The 20,742-nt window shown below is 44.9% G+C and overlaps 1 protein-coding gene across 1 annotated transcript in view; it reads left to right on the forward strand.

Annotated features, from left to right (window-relative positions):
* The first annotated feature begins 7,117 nt into the window (after window positions 1-7,117).
* Window positions 7,118-20,742, forward strand: part of LOC139377404 (dynein, axonemal, heavy polypeptide 9 like) — a 63,457-nt gene continuing 49,832 nt past the window's right edge. Inside the window, exons 1-24 of the mRNA XM_071120433.1 lie at window positions 7,118-7,225; window positions 7,318-7,417; window positions 7,512-7,723; window positions 7,806-8,039; window positions 8,140-8,307; window positions 8,406-8,522; window positions 9,356-9,493; window positions 9,641-9,765; window positions 9,845-10,040; window positions 10,501-10,605; window positions 10,728-10,919; window positions 11,221-11,421; window positions 11,616-11,951; window positions 12,080-12,213; window positions 12,305-12,425; window positions 17,163-17,332; window positions 17,491-17,713; window positions 17,906-18,022; window positions 18,313-18,399; window positions 18,596-18,754; window positions 18,846-18,929; window positions 19,093-19,251; window positions 19,431-19,676; window positions 19,936-20,160. Coding sequence (XP_070976534.1) covers window positions 7,133-7,225; window positions 7,318-7,417; window positions 7,512-7,723; window positions 7,806-8,039; window positions 8,140-8,307; window positions 8,406-8,522; window positions 9,356-9,493; window positions 9,641-9,765; window positions 9,845-10,040; window positions 10,501-10,605; window positions 10,728-10,919; window positions 11,221-11,421; window positions 11,616-11,951; window positions 12,080-12,213; window positions 12,305-12,425; window positions 17,163-17,332; window positions 17,491-17,713; window positions 17,906-18,022; window positions 18,313-18,399; window positions 18,596-18,754; window positions 18,846-18,929; window positions 19,093-19,251; window positions 19,431-19,676; window positions 19,936-20,160 — 3,942 coding nt within the window. The 5' untranslated portion in view covers window positions 7,118-7,132. The remainder of the gene's footprint in view (window positions 7,226-7,317; window positions 7,418-7,511; window positions 7,724-7,805; window positions 8,040-8,139; window positions 8,308-8,405; window positions 8,523-9,355; window positions 9,494-9,640; window positions 9,766-9,844; window positions 10,041-10,500; window positions 10,606-10,727; window positions 10,920-11,220; window positions 11,422-11,615; window positions 11,952-12,079; window positions 12,214-12,304; window positions 12,426-17,162; window positions 17,333-17,490; window positions 17,714-17,905; window positions 18,023-18,312; window positions 18,400-18,595; window positions 18,755-18,845; window positions 18,930-19,092; window positions 19,252-19,430; window positions 19,677-19,935; window positions 20,161-20,742) is intronic.

A 20,742-nucleotide genomic window follows, 5' to 3' on the forward strand; every position in this document is an offset into this window, starting at 1 on the left:
AAAAACACGAGAAATATAAGAAGAACACGAGAAAGTAAGAAGCTACTCTATATAGAGGGTCAGTTCCAATACCATATTTACAATGTGCAGGGACACTGGAGTGATCGAGGTAGATATGTATACGTGTAAAGTGACTAGGCATCAGGATATACAGTTGAAGTCAGATGTTTACATACACCTTAGCCAAATATATTTAAACTCAGTTTTTCACAATTCCTGACATTTAATACTAGTAAAAATACCCTGTTTTGGGTCATTTAGGATCACCACTTTATTTTAAGAATATGAAATGTCTGAATAATAGCAGAGAGAATTATTTATTTGAGCTTTTATTCCCAGTGGGTCAGAAGTTTACATACACTCAATTAGTATTTGGTAGCATTGCCTTTCAATTGTTTAACTTGGGTCAAACGTTTTGGATAGCCTTCCACAAGCTTCCCACAATATGTTGGGTGAATTTTTTGCCCATTCCTCCTGTAACTGAGTCAGGTTTGTAGGCCTTCTTGCTCGCACACACTTTAACAGCTCTAACCACACATTTTCTATAGGATTGAGGTCAGGTTCTTTGTGATGTCCATTCCAATACCTTGACCTTAACTTCTTGGTGACGGGGCAGTATTTTCACGTCCGGATTAAATGGATGCGCAAATTCAACTGCCTGCTACTCATCCCCAGAAGATAATATATGCATATTATTAATAGATTTGGATATAAAACACTCTGAAGTTTCTAAAACTGTTTGAATCATGTCTGTGAGTATAACATAACTTATTTAGCAGGCAAAACCCTGAGGACAAAGCATTCAGATTTTATTTTATTGAGGTCACTCTCTTTTCAATGGGTTTTTCATTGGGGATCCAGATTTTTAAGGGACCTTCTTGCAGTTCCTACCGCTTCCACTGGATGTCACCAGTCTTTAGAAATTGGTTGAGGTTTTTCCTTTGTGTAATGAAGAAGTAGCCCTGTTCAGAACGAGGGTCACTTGTTGTATGCTGTTGGATAGAGGCGAGGGACCAGAAAGCTAGCTACAGTTTGTTTTTCTCCTGTATTGAACACAGAATATCCCGTCTTAAATTGTACCGATTATTTACGTAAAAAAATACCTAAAGTTGTATTACAAAAGTAGTTTGAAATATTTTGGCAAAGTTTACAGGTAACTTTTGAGATATTTTGTAGTCACGTTTGCGCAAGTTGGAACCGGTGTTTTTCTGGATCAAACAAGCCAAATAAATGGACATTTTGGATATATATCGACGGAATAAATAGAACAAAAGGACCTTTGTGATGTTTATGGGACATATTGGAGTGCCAACAAAAGAAGCTCGTCAAAGGTAAGGCATGATTTATATTTTATTTCTGCATTTGGTGTTGCGCCTGCAGGGTTGAAATATGCTTTTCTCCTTGTTTACGGAGGTGCTATCCTCAGATAATAGCATCGTTTGCTTTCGCCGACAATCCCTTTTGAAATCTGACATGTTGGCTGGATCCACAACAAGTGTAGCTTTAATTTGCTATCTTGCATGTGTGATTTAATCAAAGTTAGATTTTTATAGTAATTTATTTGAATTTGGCGCTCTGCATTTCCCTGGCTTTTGGCCAGGTAGGACACTAGCGTCCCACATTTCCCAGAGAGGTTAAGCCACAAATTTGGAGGTATGCTTGGGGTCCTTGTCCATTTGGAAGACCCATTTGCGACAAAGCTTTAACTTCCTGACTGACGTCTTGCTTCAATATAGCCACATTATCTTCTTTTCTCATGATGCCATCTATTTTGTGAAGTGCAAAATCAGATGAGGGGACATTTCTCCAAAAAGTATGATCTTTGTCCCCATGTGCAGTTGCAAACCGTAGTCTGGCTTTTTTAATGCCCTTTCAGGTTATGTCGATAAAGGACTTGTTTTACTGTGGATATAGATACTTTGTACTTGTTTCCTCCAGCATCTTCACGAGGTCCTTTGCTGTTGCTGTGGGATTGATTTGCACTTTTCGCACCAAAGTACGTTCATCTCTAGGAGACAGAAAGCGTTTCCTTCCTGAGCGGCATGACGGATGCGTTGTCCCATGGTGTTTATACTTGGGTACAGATAAACGTGGTACCTTCCTTCATTTGGAAATTGCTCCCAAGGATGAACCAGACTTGTGGAGGTCTGATTTCTTTTGATTTTCCCATGTCAACCAAAGAGGCACTGAGTTTGAAGGTAGGCCTTGAAATACATCCACAGGTGCACCTCCAATTGACTCAAATTATGTCAATTAGCCTATCAGAAGCTTCTAAAGCCATTATATTATTTTCTGGAATTTTCCAAGCTTTTTAAAGGCACAGTCAACATAGTGCATGTAAACGTCTGACCCACTGGAATTGTGATACAGTGAAATAATAAGTGAAATAATCTGTCTGTAAACAATTGTTGTAAAAATGACTTGTGTCATGCACAAAGTAGATGTACTTACTGACTTGCCAAAACTATAGTTTTTTTAACAAGAAATTTGTTTTAATGACTCCAACCTAAGTGTATGTAAACTTCCGACTTCAACTGTATGATAAACAGAGTAGCAGCAGCATAAAATTATGATTGTAAGTGTCTGTGCGTGTGAGTAGAGTCGGTATAGATTTGTGTGCATGTTATGTGTGTGTTGGAGTCCTGTGAGTGTGCATAGAGACAGTGTAGATGCGTGTGCATGTTATGTGTGTGTTGGAGTCCTGTGAGTGTGCATAGAGACAGTGTAGATGTGTGTGCATGTTATGTGTGTGTTGGAGTCCTGTGAGTGTGCATAGAGACAGTGTAGATGTGTGTGCATGTTATGTGTGTGTTGGAGTCCTGTGAGTGTGCATAGAGACAGTGTAGATGTGTGTGCATGTTATGTGTGTGTTGGAGTCCAGTGAGTGTGCATAGAGACAGTGTAGATGTGTGTGCATGTTATGTGTGTGTTGGAGTCCTGTGAGTGTGCATAGAGACAGTGTAGATGTGTGTGCATGTTATGTGTGTGTTGGAGTCCTGTGAGTGTGCATAGAGACAGTGTAGATGTGTGTGCATGTTATGTGTGTGTTGGAGTCCTGTGAGTGTGCATAGAGATAGTATAGATGTGTGTGCATGTTATGTGTGTGTTGGAGTCATGTGAGTGTGCATAGAGACAGTGTAGATGTGTGTGCATGTTATGTGTGTGTTGGAGTCCTGTGAGTGTGCATAGAGACAGTATAGATGTGTGTGCATGTTATGTGTGTGTTGGAGTCCTGTGAGTGTGCATAGAGACAGTATATATGCGTGTGCATGTTATGTGTGTGTTGGAGTCCTGTGAGTGTGCATAGAGACAGTGTAGATGTGTGTGCATGTTATGTGTGTGTTGGAGTCCTGTGAGTGTGCATAGAGACAGTGTAGATGTGTGTGCATGTTATGTGTGTGTTGGAGTCCTGTGAGTGTGCATAGAGACAGTGTAGATGTGTGTGCATGTTATGTGTGTGTTGGAGTCCTGTGAGTGTGCATAGAGACAGTATAGATGTGTGTGCATGTTATGTGTGTGTTGGATTCATGTGAGTGTGCATAGAGACAGTGTAGATGTGTGTGCATGTTATGTGTGTGTTGGAGTCCTGTGAGTGTGCATAGAGACAGTATAGATGTGTGTGCATGTTATGTGTGTGTTGGAGTCCTGTGAGTGTGCATAGAGACAGTATAGATGTGTGTGCATGTTATGTGTGTGTTGGAGTCCTGTGAGTGTGCATAGAGACAGTGTAGATGTGGGTGCATGTTATGTGTGTGTTGGAGTCCTGTGAGTGTGCATAGAGACAGTGTAGATGTGTGTGCATGTTATGTGTGTGTTGGAGTCCTGTGAGTGTGCATAGAGACAAAAATCAAATACAAGGGTTAACTCAAATAGTCAGTGTAGTCAGTCTTATGACTTGGGGATCGATGCTGTTCAGGAGCCTGTTGGTGTCAGAATTGATGCATAGGTTCGGCTTGCTGTGCGGAAGCAGAGAGAGCAGTCTAAGGCTTGGGTAACTGGAGAGGTGATAGCGGAGGTGATGTTAGGCTTTATGGTTATTTGGGGAGATCTGTTTTGCAGACAAAAAATGTTGCACGTCTCATCAGTCCAATAATTGCAGTAGACTTTAGCTCGCTTCAATACAAATATGTATGACATTATATCACAGCATACAACAGCCTGAGCGGTGTCCTATGTAGGGCTAAAGCAGAGAGCAGATACAAAGGTGATCAACAAATGACACGTCTAATGCACCATGTTTCCAGGCGTTTTGCGTTCTCCGGGTGAAGACTGACAAGTGGAATCGTTTCATTGGGGCGGAGGAGAACCAGAGGATTCTACTGGATTTCCTGGACCATGTCTGGAGTGACCGACTACTACTCTTCACTGGTCCTGGGGGGACACTACACGCTGGAGACGCACAGGTGAGCGACACACACACACACACACACGCACACACACACAGCTACACATTGTACTGCTGATATGAAAATGCTACCATACAGCCGTTACACCTTAGCTTCTGGAAAGCCCCGGCAGCCATTTTTCAACTAACCTTTTCTTTGGCAATACATTGACATTTTAGTAATTAAGCAGATGCTCTTATCCAGAGCGACAACACTTTCGTCATTCTTGATTCATAAGAAACTTGTCTCTTATAAACTTCTGTCCAGTTACAGGTGGAAGTAGAGAACATTCCGAAAAAATATTCAATCCACTTTTTGATCGAGAAAGACATCTCGCTTGCGTGTGTGGATATCTTTGATCTATTTTTTTTTTTTGCATGTGTCCACGGCAGCGACTAGCTCCTGCAAAGATGTTGGGAAATGCAACATGTTGGCGAGGGAACTCCTCACTTGGTGGGAAAAGTGCATTTAATATCTTTTTGAATATGACCGCATTTTTTGGAGTACCACCTGCAACTGAACAGGTTCGTAAAAAAGACAAGTTTCTTCCGAATCGACAACGAAGAAAGTATCGGCAAGAAAAGGTTAGTTGAAAAATGGCTGCCGGGGCTTTCCACTGGCTAAGGCAGCGTTTCCCAAACTCAGTCCTGGGGATCCCAAGGGGTGCACGTTTTTCTTTTCTTGTCTAGCACCACACAGCTGTTTCAAATAATCAAGCTTTGTCATGTCTTGACATGGGTTCAATACCCAGCTGGTTAGGCATCACACACAGTCTGTCTTTTTTCCTACATGAATCGTATAAATGTTCTGATGAATGATTATAGGCTATAGATGGGGTTATTGCAGTTGCTTTCACAATTAAGTAACGGAATCTAACAACCCAGCTAGCACATTTGGTTCCTTGGAAGTTGTGGGAATGTATGTTTTTGGTTTCACATTGGTTGTGGGAACGAAGCTTTACGTTTCCTGACTGGTAAAACTGAAGGTTTTTTAAACGTTCTGAGAACAAAAGTGAAAATGTAGCCTTTTCTGGGAAAGTTTATTTTTAGGTTACAGGAATGTTCTGAGAACGTTGTACTCTGGTTCCTAGGAGGTTTTATTAACGAAAATTGTAGGATATTTGGAGATTTTTGAATAACTTCCTTAACTTTCAATAACACTGCTAGCTTATTTTAGGTTTTAAAAAAATGACTCCAAGCACACATGGAAATTCATATCCTTAGGCATTAATCATGCAAACACATTTATCGTGACACAGCATCAGTGGGTTCTGAACCTATAATGTTCTGTTCTTTATTCATGTCCTTAGTCCAGTGCACCATTAGGACTGAGCTAGCGTGCCATATTTGTTTTCTCATGCAAAGCTGTTCATTTTAGTCTATTCAAACAGACCCTATTTCAAAGGAAACAAGCACTCATTAAGTTCAGGTGTGACCAAATACTTGGCGCTGCCTACACACCTGAACACACTGAACAAGAAAAAGGACGTTTTGTTGACTCTGAGAACGGAATGTACATGTTTTTAAATAACATTTTTAGAATGTTCACGGAAGGTTACAAAGGGAGGTTTTAAGGGAAAATAATTTTTTGGAACAATTGAGAACATTACTTTAAATAGAACAATGAGGAAAACCTGTTGGAAACCTTATGCTGAAGTTCTAAAATTCCTACAGAAAAACTTTCTTCATGTTCTTTGAACTACAGTATTTGAGAATATTCCCAATGTCAAACCAGTGGAGAACGTTCCTAGAACATTACCAAAATGTCAATGGATTGTAACCGTTTGAACTTTTAGGAGACATTCTGTTAAAGTAATGAAATACAAAGAAAAGAATGTTCTATCTTTTTTGGGCCAAGATCCTTAAATATGCTCAGAATGTTCCAAAGCCAAGCAACTATCCTGCACCATTCCTTGAAAGTTGTGGGAAAGTTGTATGCAAAATAACCACAGGACAACCACGCTGTAACCAAGCTCTTAAAAAAAATGTAAAAGCAAATGGTTCTCAGAACGTTGTGTGTTAGCTGGGAAGTACCTTGTTGAAATAAGGTTTGACTTATTTCTAGTGCTTTCAATACAAATAGAAAGCATTTCAACTATGTTTACATCTTTAAAGACGTCAGCCCCCTGGAAGACCAAGCTGATGTGCGTGCTGAAGAAGGGGGTCCTGAGGATCACCGTGCAGGGCTTCAGGACTCAGATGTGGCTGGGGGAGGTCTCCGGACACCCCATGGAGCACATGCCGCTCCTCATCTCCGAGGTAAGTAAAAGGGGAGAGGTGTTTGTTTGGGGTTGGGGTTGGGGGGAGAGGGTATGTGTGGACGTGCTGATACCCGTTCTTTATATCTAACTCTGAATTACCATGGGGGTAAGGTTCTGGTGTCAGTGTTATCTAACTCTCTGAACCACGGCGGTTGGCCTCGTGTGGTGTCTGAGGACATACACAGACACCTGGAGCAGCTGAGGAGCAAAGTGGTCACTCTGAGAGGCAGGGCAGAGGGACGCACCCTGCTGCCCCTACCACTGTGTGTGGAGAGATCTCAGCCGCAGGACATATTGCTCAGGTCAGTTGTGTGTGGGAATGTGGGGTGGAGCTGTGTGTGTGTGTGTGAGAGTGTGTGACTTCTCTCTCTCTCTCCCCCCTAGCTCTAATGGCTGGCCGATAGACCGGGCTCTGCTGTATTCCATAGAGACCCTGGTAATCCAGTGGTCCGGTCAGGTCTGGACCGTCCTGAAGAGGGATTCCAGCATGGTGCTGCAGCAGGGAGACCACCCGGGCCCCAGCGCGGAGCTCCACTTCTGGGCCTGTCAGAGAGGCAACCTGCTAGGCGTCCATTCACAGGTAGGCTGGAGTAGAGTCAGGTCAGTGTGTATGCTTGCGTTTGCTCAGAGTAAAAAAATCTAAATAATAATCTATGTTCCGTGCTGTCTCAGATCATGAACCCTAAGGTGGAACAGATCATGGAGATTCTGAGGAGGATCAAGAGCAGTTACTACGCCTCCTTCCACGACATCTGCCTCAAAGTCAACCAGGGTAGTGCGAGAGGCCTTGTTCCCATCACAAGCACCATCCTTCAAGTATCTCCTTTCCCTTAATCATCACCGACCACAATGTTTCTCTCCCACAGCGGTTTTAGAGGCTGAGGATATAGACCTCTACCTGAGACCACTGAGGAGACTGATCAGTTGTCTGGAGGAGGGGAGTTTTAACAAGCTAGAGATGCTGTTACCTCCTCTCTTCCACACGCTGTGTCTCATCTGGAGTCGCTCCCAATACTACTGCCGCCCTCCACGCATGGTGCTCCTACTGCAGGAGTTCTGCAATTTACTCATCGAGAAGGTGGGTGTGTGGTGTCTGCGCGTGTGTGTGTGCACGTGTTGTGTGTGTGTTACGTATAACGCCTCTCTGTTCGGGTCTCCAGGCGTTTGCGTATCTGATCCCAGAGGAGCTGTTTAAGATGGAACTGGAAGAAGGAGTGGAGAGGGTGCAGGTGACCATCAGTGTCCTGCGGAGCTTCAAGCGCCTGTTCCACACACACCGCCAGCGCATCCCTCAGTACTACCGCAGCGGGGAGACTGTCAAACAATGGGACTTCCCTTCCACACTGGTCTTCCACAGGGCTGACCACATACTGGACCGGCTGCTCATGATCGAGGTGTGTGTCTGGCACGAGTTTGCGTGTGGCTCCGGGCACAGGTAGTGTACTGTATAGGGATCCATCCATCCATCTATGCTTTAATGCATCTATCTACCAGGAGCTGTTTGCGTCTGCGCTGGTCTTCCTGAAGCTGGAGAAGGTTGAGCTGGGAGGGTCGAGGGGGAAGATCCTCAGTGAGATGGTGTTCAGTATGAACGAGGAGTTCCACGACAGCTGGAGAACTCTGAGGGAGAGCAAACACGACCCGCTGGACTACACTAAAGAGGTGAAGCTGGTGGCACCTCTGTTCGAACTTTTACAAATGCTTTATTTGACCATTGTCAAATGGCCACTAACATGACGTTTGTTTGCTGGTGTGTTTAGGACTTCCTAGTGGACTACAGGCGTTTCATGGAGCAGAACAGAGACTTTGACCAGAGGCTGGGGACCGTTCTTAACCTGGCCTTCCAACACTCTAAAGGCCTGGAGTCTGCATTCAAGGTGAGACACACCTGAAAATAACCCTACCCTCTGACCCTTTACCCTAACCATAGCCCTGAATCGTTACCCTAACCATAGCCTTGACCCTTTACCCTAACCATAGCCCTGAATCTTTACCCTAACCCTAACCATAGCCCTGAATCTTTACCCTAACCATAGCCCTGAATCTTTACCCTAACCATAGCCCTGAATCTTTACCCTAACCCTAACCATAGCCCTGAATCTTTACCCTAACCATAGCCCTGAATCTTTACCCTAACCATAGCCCTGAATCTTTACCCTAACCATAGCCCTGACCCTTTACCCTAACCATAGCCCTGAATCTTTACCCTAATCCTAACCATAGCCCTGAATCTTTACCCTAATCCTAAACATAGCCCTGAATCTTTACCCTAACCCTAACCATAGCCCTGAATCTTTACCCTAACCCTAACCATAGCCCTGACCCTTTACCCTAAACATAGACACCCCTGACCCTAACCATAGCCCTGACCCTTTACCCTAAACATAGCCCCTCAAACCCTAACCATAGCCCTGACCCTTTACCCTAAACACAGCCCCTCAAACCCTAACCATAGCTCTGACCCTTTACCCTAAACATAGCCCATCAAACCTAACCATAGCTCTGACCCTTTACCCTAAACATAGCCCATCAAACCCTAACCATAGCCCTGACCCGTTACCCTAAACATAGCCCCTCAAACCCTAACCCTGACCCTTTACCCTTAACATAGCCCATCAAACCCGAACCATAGCCCTGACTCAGTGGTTTCTGTTTGTTTGTGTGATTGTAAGAGCATAGTTTTCTACTCACTGTGCCTATGCTCCTCCAGCTCCTCCAGATCTTTGGCACCCTCTTAGAGAGACCCAGGATCAACCAGCTGTTCTCCCCAAACTACAGCACCCTGCTGGGCATGTTCAACACTGAGATAGACCACTGCCAGATTATACTGGACCAGCAGAGAGAGCGGGTGAGAGACCAGGGAGGGAGGGAGAGTGGTGGAGGGAGAGGAGAGAGGGAGGGAGGGAGAGAATGAGAGGAGAGAGAGGGAGTGAGAGGTTTTGAGAGTTTGCGGGTCTCTTCAGTCACACAGAGTTTCATTGTGGTTGTGTTCCAGTTGCGGTCGGGCTGTGTGGTCCTGAGTAAGAACATGCCACCGGTCGCTGGCAACCTGAAGTGGTCGCAGGAGCTACGAGACCGCATCCTGACTAACCGCAGCAACCTCAACCATCTCATACGCATGTAGGTCTGGTCTACACACATATACACACACACAGACACACTCGTTCTCTCTCTCATCCCGCCTCCCCCTCTGTCCCAGGCCACTGGGTTCTGCTGAGGCGGAGCAGGTTCTCCAGAAGTGTGAGAGGGTTCTAGAGGTTCTAGACCAGCACGATGAGGAGCTGTTCTCCGTGTGGACGGAGGGGTTGGAGGAACTGTGCAACACACACCTCCAGGAACCACTACTCACCTTGGATCAAGAGACAGGGCTGTTCCAGGTCAACTTCAGCCCTGCAGTAAGGTTCCCTAACCCCCTGACCCTTACCCTGTGGTAGGACCTCAAGACCCTAACACCTGACCCCTGACCCTAACTCCCAACCATGAACCCTAATTGTAACCTCTAGCTGTAAACCTCTATTCCTTGATCATTAACCTCCATCTATAATCATAACCCTAACCTTAACCACATTTCTCAACTCCCAAGCCCAAGTACTACTGCTGCCAGAGTAATGCTCTAGTCCAGGGGTAGACAACCATAGGCAACTGTAGGCCACCGATTGTTGTCAGAGCAGATGTTCGGGTGGCCAGAACATAATTATAATAAATTGTACACTGCAAATTGACCGTGACTAAGCCTAAAAAGAGATTGTATTTGAAAATAACAATAATTTCATACCTTGAATTACATTGAGAGGTGATCACTTCTCTTTTTTTAATTTGTGGGAATACTTGGGAACCTGACTCCTTCTCTTCTAGCTGACTTCAGTGCTGAGGGAGGTGAAGTATCTGAGCATGTTGAAGAACCACAGCATCCCTAAAGCTGCTCTACACCTCTACTCCAAACGAGAGACACTCTATATGGTGGGTCTGTCTCCTAAACACACACACACACACACACACACACACACACACACACACACACACACATACACACTGTGTTGTGTTAGCGTATTGTGATGTTGTACTGTATGTGTTTATTGCAGTACACCCAGACCTTGGCCCTGATAGCCCAGTGGTACAATCGGCTGCATAGCACCATCCTGGCTGTGGAGCTGGGATTGGTTAAGGAGGAGATGGGCGGGACCAGACGGCAGCTGAAGCCCGCTCTCCTAGAACTGACCTGGAGTAGGGATGACCTGTTGGACTACATCCAGACCACACGAGACCTGGTGCAGGTAACACACAAACACACACACACACCCATCTCTCTATCTCTCCTCCCGCTCTCCTCTCCTCACTATCCAGGATGTGTCCAGCAGGGTCCAGTCTAGTAAGGATAACATTGAGGGCTTCCAATCTCTATTTCTCCTCTTCATGCCTCTATCACTCCTCTCTTCATCCATTTATCCCTCTCATCTTCATCCCTCTCTCCTCCCTTCATCCATCTATCCTTCCCTTCTTATCCATTTATCCCTTTCCTCCCTTCGTCCATCTCTCCTCCCTTCATCCCTCTCTCCTCACCTCCCTTCCATATAGGACGTGTCCAGTAGAGTCCAGTCCAGTAAGGCTAATGTTGAGGCCATTCAGGCTCTGATGGGGAAGTTCAGTCACCAGGCCTTCATCACCAGGAAGACCAGGGGTTCTACCCTCCTCATCCTCACTGACATGGAGGAGAGCATCAGCAAACAGTACACACTCATCACCAACACAGGGGAGCAGATACACACACTGCTAAAGGTACACTCACTGAAGATACACACACACTGTACACATGCATAATCGTATAGAGACACAGACAAGTACACAAGAACACATCGCATGACATCCCTCTATTTCCCAATCCTCCCTCTATCTCTCTTTGTCTCTCCCTCTATCTTTCTCCCTCTCTCTCTCTCTCTCTCTCTCTCTCTCTCTCTCTCTCTCTCTCTCAGGAGAACCTTGCTCTGTTAGGAGTGTCAGCCCCAGACTGTGCCGAGTGGAGGTCCTACACTGACTATGTTGACCGCATGGTTTTAGCAGGGTTCTCCAGTGCGGTACGCTGTTCCCTACAATACCTGATCGAGAACACTGACCCCGCCCTTCGCATCGCACCGCTCTTCGAGGTCCAGCTGGTCCTCGACGCCAACGAGATGACCTTTGAACCCTCGCTGGACATCAGTCACCAGGGAAACTTCTATGACATCATCGACAAGATGGTGGGCGATATCACTAAGATGGCATCGTTCATACCTCGCGTGGCCAAGCATAAACAGATGGACAACTATCAGGTAGAATAGATCACACACACACACACACACACACACACACACACACACACACACACACACACACACTATCCAAATAATTTGATTAGCCTTTGAACCTTTCTCTTTTGGCCTTTGACCTCTCCCTCCAGTCTGACATAGACAGGATGGCCGACCTGTCAGAGCTGGGCCAGGTCATCAGAGGCCGTGCCCGATCGACCATTTCTAAGGTCAGAGAGTACCAGGTGTCATTTTCCAGCTACCGCTACCTCTGGACAGATGACAGGTGAGTGTGTGAATAAATGTTGTGATCAAATGTGTGTCCTTCACAATGAAGCTTATTGTGGATCCTAATAAAGTATTTGGAATGTGTGCAGGTCAGAGTTCATGAGACAGTTCCTGCTGTATGGTCATGTCCTGAGCACAGAGGAGGCTGAGCTCTACGCAGACTATGAACTGGCCAAGAACCCACCCACACTGGACAACTTTAAAGAACAGGTAAGAGGCAGCCCCAGAGAGCTACACAGCTTTTAAGAGTTCCTCTTAATTAGCAGTAGGGGAGAGTGAGATAAGCCATTCTTTTACATTCAGCATCACTCCGTCAAGGGAAATGTAGTATTATTTTTATCAAAGACATCTACATATATTTCAGGATGTTGTGTATCCTTGGAAATAATCAGAATTCATGTAAACATGACAGTTTTGAAAACATAGCTTGTCCAAAATAAAGTGGTATTTTGGCACAACTTACATAGGTTATAGGGTAAGTTGAGGCGAGGGACAGGGTATGTTGAGGCGGGGGACAGGGTAAGTTGAGGCGGGGGACAGGGTAAGTTGAGGCGGGGGACAGGGTAAGTTGAGGCGGGGGACAGGGTAAGTTGAGGCGAGGGACAGGGTAAGTTGAGGCGGGGGACAGGGTAAGTTGAGGCGAGGGACAGGGTAAGTTGAGGCGAGGGACAGGGTAAGTTGAGGCGAGGGACAGGGTAAGTTGAGGCGAGGGACAGGGTAAGTTGAGGCGAGGGACAGGGTAAGTTGAGGCGGGGGTACAGGGTAAGTTGAGGCGGGGGACAGGGTAAGTTGAGGCGGGGGACAGGGTAAGTTGAGGCGGGGGACAGGGTAAGTTGAGGCGAGGGACAGGGTAAGTTGAGGCGAGGGACAAGGTAAGTTGAGGTAAGTTGAGGCAGGGTAAGTTGAGGCGAGGGACAGGGTAAGTTGAGGCGAGGGACAGGGTAAGTTGAGGCGGGGGACAGGGTAAGTTGAGGCGAGGGACAGGGTAAGTTGAGGCGAGGGACAGGGTAAGTTGAGGCGAGGGACAGGGTAAGTTGAGGCGAGGGACAGGGTATGTTGAGGCGGGGGACAGGGTAAGTTGAGGCGAGGGACAGGGTAAGTTGAGGCGAGGGACAGGGTAAGTTGAGGCGAGGGACAGGGTAGGTTGAGGCGGGGGACAGGGTAAGTTGAGGCGAGGGACAGGGTAGGTTGAGGCGAGGGACAGGGTAGGTTGAGGCGGGGGACAGGGTAAGTTGAGGCGGGGGACAGGGTAAGTTGAGGCGAGGGACAGGGTAAGTTGAGGCGAGGGACAGGGTAAGTTGAGGCGAGGGACAGGGTAAGTTGAGCCACCTACACATTTCTATACTGAATGAAATATTACCACTACCTTTTTAAAACCGTTACGAGGTTTCCATCCAACCTTTTTATGCGAGTAAAGTACGTTAGATAAAAAATGTCATGACCAGCATGATGGAAACAGCTAAACTTTCCCAATCTTGACCAAACAAAAATATTCTAGACAAGGCGGGATCTTTTTGTTCCAGTAAAATGTGTTATGCAAGAAAAGCCAGAGGAAACGCTTTAATGCGCAAATATTATCGAAGTGAACTTGGACATGACGATATGTTGTGTGGTTCTTCTACTACGACTCGGGAAAGCATACGTAGCATTAGCATTAGGCTACAGATGAAATAAGTTATGGTGAACTTCAGAGGTTGGTGAATGTGCACGGTGATGAGCTTGATGTTCCTTTCCGATAAATGTTTAGGATCTTCGCTCATGAAGTGATGATTGATGCTTGGCTGCCATTTGACAAATAAAAATAATCTTGCTCTTTTGTCCATAATGTTCTCATAATTTAGGCTATACCCACCCTGTATCTGCAAGATGTTGGCTAGAGTGCATGTGGGAATTTAACCGTAAAAGGGATTGTTATGTGTATTACGTCATCACACACATCCACAAGTCAATTTGATAGAAACATCTCTGGTGGGAAAATGCATATCGTTTTTTTTAATGCAGATTTTTGAATATTCCCATGAAAATCTGTCGCCAATTGGATGGAAACCTAGCTTGTCTATCTTTATTTCCCAAACACAATTTTTGGTCTTTTAATCGTTTTGAGCATATTTTAACACGGGCTTAACATCTATTCAAATACTGTACTTTTTAAAAACACTTTTAACATAGGCCATGCCCTGTTGTTACCTCACATACCAGCAATAATGCCTTTCATTACGCTTGGGAAGAAAACACTTCAATTTGTTCAACTTGGCATTTACTCAACCATTGGCTCAACCTTTGGCTGAATTTAGCCCGTGGCCATTGGTTCAGCTCACCCCAAGTCAAACACGTTGGCTATATTAGCCCACAGCTACAAGGATGCACTTTCATGCTAGGTTTAGGACCTCATATTGAAGCTTATAGAGACCCCAACTGAGGTATATAACAGTAGAACAATCTTACAATTATCTACTTTGGTTTAGATACTAGCATCAAGAAACCTCTAGCACAATAATTGTTTTAATTTTTTTAATTTTTTACCTAACTTACTTACCACTTCCCTTACAGACTCCATGGTATGGTACCTCTTCCTAAATATTTGGTAATATGATTAATTTTGTGTATGGTTTCCTAGAAACAAGGGTGGATCAACTTATCCCACTATCCCCATACTCTACTTTCTTCTAGATCCATACATGTAATGTCTGTCTGAGTCTCTGTATGTGCGGGTCAGTAAACTGGAGGACAGGAGAGTGCTCTGTGTTCTAGATCAATCAGTGGGTGTGGTTCTATGTTCTAGATCAGTCTGTTTGAGTCTCTGTATGTGCGGGTCAGTAAGCTGGAGGACAGTAGAGTGCTCTGTGTTCTAGATCAGCCTGTTTGAGTCTCTGTTTGGTTCTGTTCTACAGTGCATTAAGAAAGAATTCAGACCACTTGACTTTTTCCACATTTTGTTACTTTACAGCCTTATTCTAAAATATATATTTTTAATGATATCAACAATCTACACACAATACCCCATAATGAAAAAGCTAAAACAGAGTTTTAGACATTTTTGCAAATGTATAATTTTAAAAAAAAACATATTTTCATAAGTATTCAGACCCTTTGCTATGAGACTTGAAATTGACCTCAGGTGCATCCTGTTTACATCTACAAGTTGATTGGAGTTAGCCAAAAAGCACCTAAAGGACTCTCAGACCATGAGAAACAAGATTCTCTGGTCTGATGAGACCAAGATTGAACTCTTTGGCCTGAATGCCAAGCATCACGCCTGGAGGAAACCTGGCACCATCCCTACGGTGAAGCATGGTGGTGGCAGTATCATGCTGTGGGGTTGTTTTTCAGGGACTGGGAGACTAGTCAGGATCGAGGGAAAGATGAACTGAGCAAAGTACAGAGAGATCCTTGATGAAAACCTGCCCAGAGCGCATAGGACCTCAGACTGGGGCGAATGTTCCCCTTCCAACAGGACAACAACCTTAAGCACACAGCCAAGGTACAAGTCTCTGAATGTCCTTGAGTGGCCCAGCCAGAGCCCAGACTTGAACCCAATCAAACATCTCTGGAGAGACCTGAAAATAGCTCCCCATCGAACCTGACAGAGCTTGAGAGGATCTGCAGAGAAGAATGCGAGAAACTCCCCAAATACAGGTGTGCCAAGCTTGTAGCGTCATACCCAAGAAGACTAAAGGCTGTAATCGCTGCCAAAGGTGCTTCAACAAAGTACTGAGTAAACGGTCTGAATACTTATGTAAATGTAATATTTCCGTTTTTATTACATTTGATAAATTTGCAAAAATGTCTAAATAACTGTTTTTGCTTTGCCATTGTGTATTGTTTGTAGATTGATGAGGGGGGGGAAAAACAATTTAAGCAATTTTATACGTTACGTAACAAAATGTGGAAAAAGTCAAGGTGGTCTGAATACTTTCCGAATGCACTGTGGATCAGCCTGTTTGAATCTTTGTTTGATTCTGTGTTTTAGATCAGCCTGTGAAGGATTCCTCACCAAATCCAGACTGAAATGACCATGATTTGGGGGATTTTCATGAAATGTAATCCATAGAAGAGTCCTTTGGAGAAAGGATTGTTGACATATGTATATTTGACATTTGTACCTAAAAGCAGAATTGAGAAATAATTTACATTTTTGCCTTACCCAGCCCTCCTTTAATAAGACTCCATGGTGTTTCATCTGTAGGAGCTATATATCACCAGCAGTGAATGTGAAAATGGATTCAAAATAGTTGACCTCTGCTGGTGATTTGTGGTTCTGACTAGCGGGATTACAGCTACGACCAGAAGGGACTTTTTTTCCGTAGCAGGCTAGTAGAATTTATGCAGCAGGTTAGGATAATTAACGCGGTATGTTAGGAGACAGGTTACGGTTAGGAAAAGGGTTAGGGTTTGCTAAAATACTCTCCTAACCTGTTATGAAAAGTAACTTCCAGTTGTAGCTGTGCTCCCTCTAGTCACAACCGTGATTTGCAGGATGTGGAATGATACAAGTAAAAGAGGGCAGTGATTGGTTACATGATCTACTATGCCAATTTCTGTATAAAATTGGCCATAACTTTAAAACTAGCAGAGATCCCACTCTGGGACTTTGATTTACCCGTAGAGTGTATGTTAAATAATATATTGAATTTTTGCATTCATAAATTCATGTTTAAAAAAAGCATCAAAGCCTCTTATGATACCAATGTTTTGCTTTGTAGAATCTACAGGTGAAACATCATGGAGTCTTAAAAGAGGCCTGAGTAAAGCCAAAATGTCAGAAATATGCCAACTTTGATGAATTAGTTCTCAATTATGCTTTTAGATGCATATGTCAACAATCGTTGTGCCAATTGTATGGATAACATTTCATGAAAATAACATTTCCCCCAAATCATAGTATTTTTTTTGTCTGGGTTTTTTGAGGAATCACTGTTTGAGTCTGTTTGGTACTTTCTGTTCTAGATCAGCCTGTTTGAGTCTCTATACGTTCGGGTCAGTAAGCTGGAGGACAGGAGAGTGTTCTGTGGCTGGCTGCAGCTGGACATCAAGCCCTTCAAACTGGCCCTGATGAACATCATCAAGAGGTGGAGCTGGATGTTCAAAGAGCACCTACTCAACCATGTCAATCAGAGGTGACACACACACACACACACACACACTTTTGTGATGTGCACTCAATTAAACACACACACATAAATCTAAACATACACACACACATCTATCTATTTACTGTCTCCCTCTTCTAATACACTGCATATCCCCTTTTCAACGTTCTCTCTCTCTCCCCCAGTGTGAGCGACCTGGCGATGTTTGTCCAGAACACATCTTGTGGTCTGTCTAATAAGGTCTCAGACGGGGACTACGCTGGTCTGGTGGACATTATGGGTCATCTGATGGCCATACGGGACAGACAGATCAGTGCCGATCAACACTTCAAACCACTCAAGTCCACCACTGATCTACTCAAGACCTATGGACAGCAGCTACCTGGAAGTGTCTATACACAGCTGGAGGTAGACTACAGACACACGCACACACACACACACACACACACACACACACACACACACACACACACACACACACACACACACACACACACACACACACACACACGCACGCACGCAAATGGAAGTACACACATCCCACCCATTGATCATCCTATGATGCCTATGATGCCTTATAATGCCTTATAACCTGTGTAGGAGCTGCCTGAGAAGTGGAAGAGTCTGAAAAAGGTCGCATTTACAGTGAAACACGAGGTGGCCCCACTGCAGTCCAACGAGGTCTCCGTCATACGTAGGAAGTGTGTCCGCTTTGAGGTGAGGCGCGCGCGTGTGTGTGGGTGTCCAGTGTGAGGCTGTGTGTGTGATGGGTGTAGTGTATCAGACACACACGATACCATCATGGAGGACCCTTGCAGAGAGCTTAGCATATGCTGTGCAAACTGATCCGTCTGCTTTTCTGAATTATAGATGTTAGATAAATCTACCCGACTCTCACCCGACCTGACCACCACTTATATGCATCTAGCTAAATGTACTGCACATTGTAGCCTAGTCTAGCTAAACTGTATGTTTGAAGAATTCTATGTACCTATATCATCTTACAGATCAAGCAGCATGAGTTCAGAGAGCAGTTTCGCTCGGAGGTCATCTTCAGAATAGACGTGGAGGAGCCTTATAAGCTGATTGACAAGGTTACCATCTCATATTCACGTAGTAGGAGGCTGAAGGAGGCAGGGGTTGAGGGGATTATGGGAGATGTAGTTTATTGAGTGGGGGAAAAGGCAGCCATTTCTTTACTTAGTCTATTGATATGCGAGGGCTGTTTGATATAGCTAGGTATGCACAAGAGTTTTTTAAACAACTGTGTATCTTGGCTTGTGTGTGTAGTCTAACCGTGTTGTAGCAGTGTTGGAGGCAGAGATGCGTAAGCTCCAGGACACAGCTGATCTGTTCGAGGTCAGTTTCCCTGACTACAAGCAGCTCCGCCAGTGTCGCTCTGACATCATCCTGGTCAAAGCCGTCTGGGACATGGTCATCTTCGTCAAGGTAAAAACCTCACTCTGATTGTAGCTGAAGTGAATGAGTTGTTTCTGTCTTTCTCTGATTGTCACTGTATTGTACGTGATGTGTAACCCAGACCAGTATAGAGGACTGGACTAAGACCCCGTGGAAAGAGATTAACGTGGAGCAGATGGACATGGAGCTGAGGAGATTTGCTAAGGTGCTACATCCGTCACACATGCACACACACACTTCCATCTGACAGATTTAAGGGAAATACCACACCTTTATCTGAGTGTATGCTATCTGATGCTATTATATTTGTTGTGTGTGTGTGACTATAATGCCTGTGTACATTGTATATCATGTGAATGTGTGTGTAGGAGATGAAGACCCTGGATAAGGAGGTGCGTGTGTGGGATGTGTATCTGGGTCTGGAGTCGACGGTGAAGAACCTGCTGACGTCTCTTAGAGCGGTCAATGAGCTGCAGAACCCTGCTGTCAGAGAGAGACACTGGCAACAACTCATGAACACCACAGGGGTACAACACTCTCTCTCTCGTTATATACTTCCCTCCGATTTGTTATCTCTCTCATGTTGTCCATCTCTTACCATCTACAGTCGGGGAGAGGTCAATGGCCACTGGTCAGGAACCTCACCGGGGTACCACACTCTCTCTCTCTCTCTCACTGACCTTTGACCTCTCACCTCTGACCCCAGGTGCGGTTTGTGATGTGGGAGGGGACCACTCTGGGAGACCTACTGGAGCTGCAGCTCCACAGAGTGGAGGACGAGGTCAAAAACATAGTGGACAAGGCAGTCAAAGAGATGGCCATAGAGAAGGTGCTAGCTGAGATTACTCAGACGTGGAGTGTGATGGCGTTGTCTTATGAGAAGCACCCAAGTATAGAAACTCCACTGCTCAAGTCGGACGAAAACCTGATTGAGACGCTGGAAGACAACCAGGTTCCTCTCTTCGCTCACTCAGTTCCACTCCAGGGAATACTCATTGAATTTAGCAACAACAACAAAAAGTGCAGTGCATGTCCTATTATTGTAGCCCGTTATCTCCTGAAGGGAAGAAAGTAAAACACTTCAGAGCAAAAACAACGGGAGAAAATTCCATAGATGTGAAAGGCCTCAAACTCCTTTGAAACCCCTTACTGTCTAACTACAGTACTATTTCATTGGCCTAATTCATATTTTCTTACCCGACCCCTCCTAGGTGCAGCTGCAAAACATCCTGATGAGTAAGTATGTGGAGTACTTCCAGGCGGAGGTGAGTGGCTGGCAGAGGAGGCTAATGGTGGCAGACCTGGTCATCTCCGCCTGGATGTCTGTCCAGAGGACCTGGGCCCACCTCAACAGCATCTTCACCAACAGCCACGACATACGCTCTCAACTAGCCCGCGATGCCGAGCGCTTCCAGGGCATACACTCCGACTTCCAGGTAGACATACTGCATAAAACGCAACACACTAATCCTTGTGAGTCTGTTGACACACACGTGCGTCAATCTAAGTAACGTGACACAAAAATTCCCATCAAAATCCATCGTTTTTTTGGTTGTTGTTGTTGTTGTATGGGCTGCGTCTCAATCCACCACGTCCGCTTATGTCGGCCTTCCGCATCAGCGGTGGAAGGTGGCCGAGATACAGCGGTGTTTGTCACACCATGAGACATCCCGAGCATTGTTCTTCTATCGTCCCGAAAAACGTCTGTAGCGTCCGCGGGGTTTTGGCCTATTATGACCACTCTATGGAAAGACGAGCCATTTTGCTATATGACCCCCAGAGGTGTCACAGGACTCGTCTGAAGGTAACTGAAGGTAACTCGTCTGAAGCAAATGGAAGTATGGAAGTCGATTTGTCCCCCTCCCCCCCGAAAAAAAATCCTGAGCTTTCTTATACCTTCTAGATATAGGACATTTCAAACTCTTTATTTTTTGACTTTTTTTGTGAATGTTTTATTCACTATGGGCTATAGTGTAATAAATGCCAAATTCTATATTTGATAAAATGCATTTTAAATA

The sequence above is a fragment of the Oncorhynchus clarkii genome, chromosome 20, assembly GCF_045791955.1.
Source record: "Oncorhynchus clarkii lewisi isolate Uvic-CL-2024 chromosome 20, UVic_Ocla_1.0, whole genome shotgun sequence".
Taxonomy (NCBI): Eukaryota; Metazoa; Chordata; class Actinopteri; order Salmoniformes; family Salmonidae; genus Oncorhynchus; species Oncorhynchus clarkii.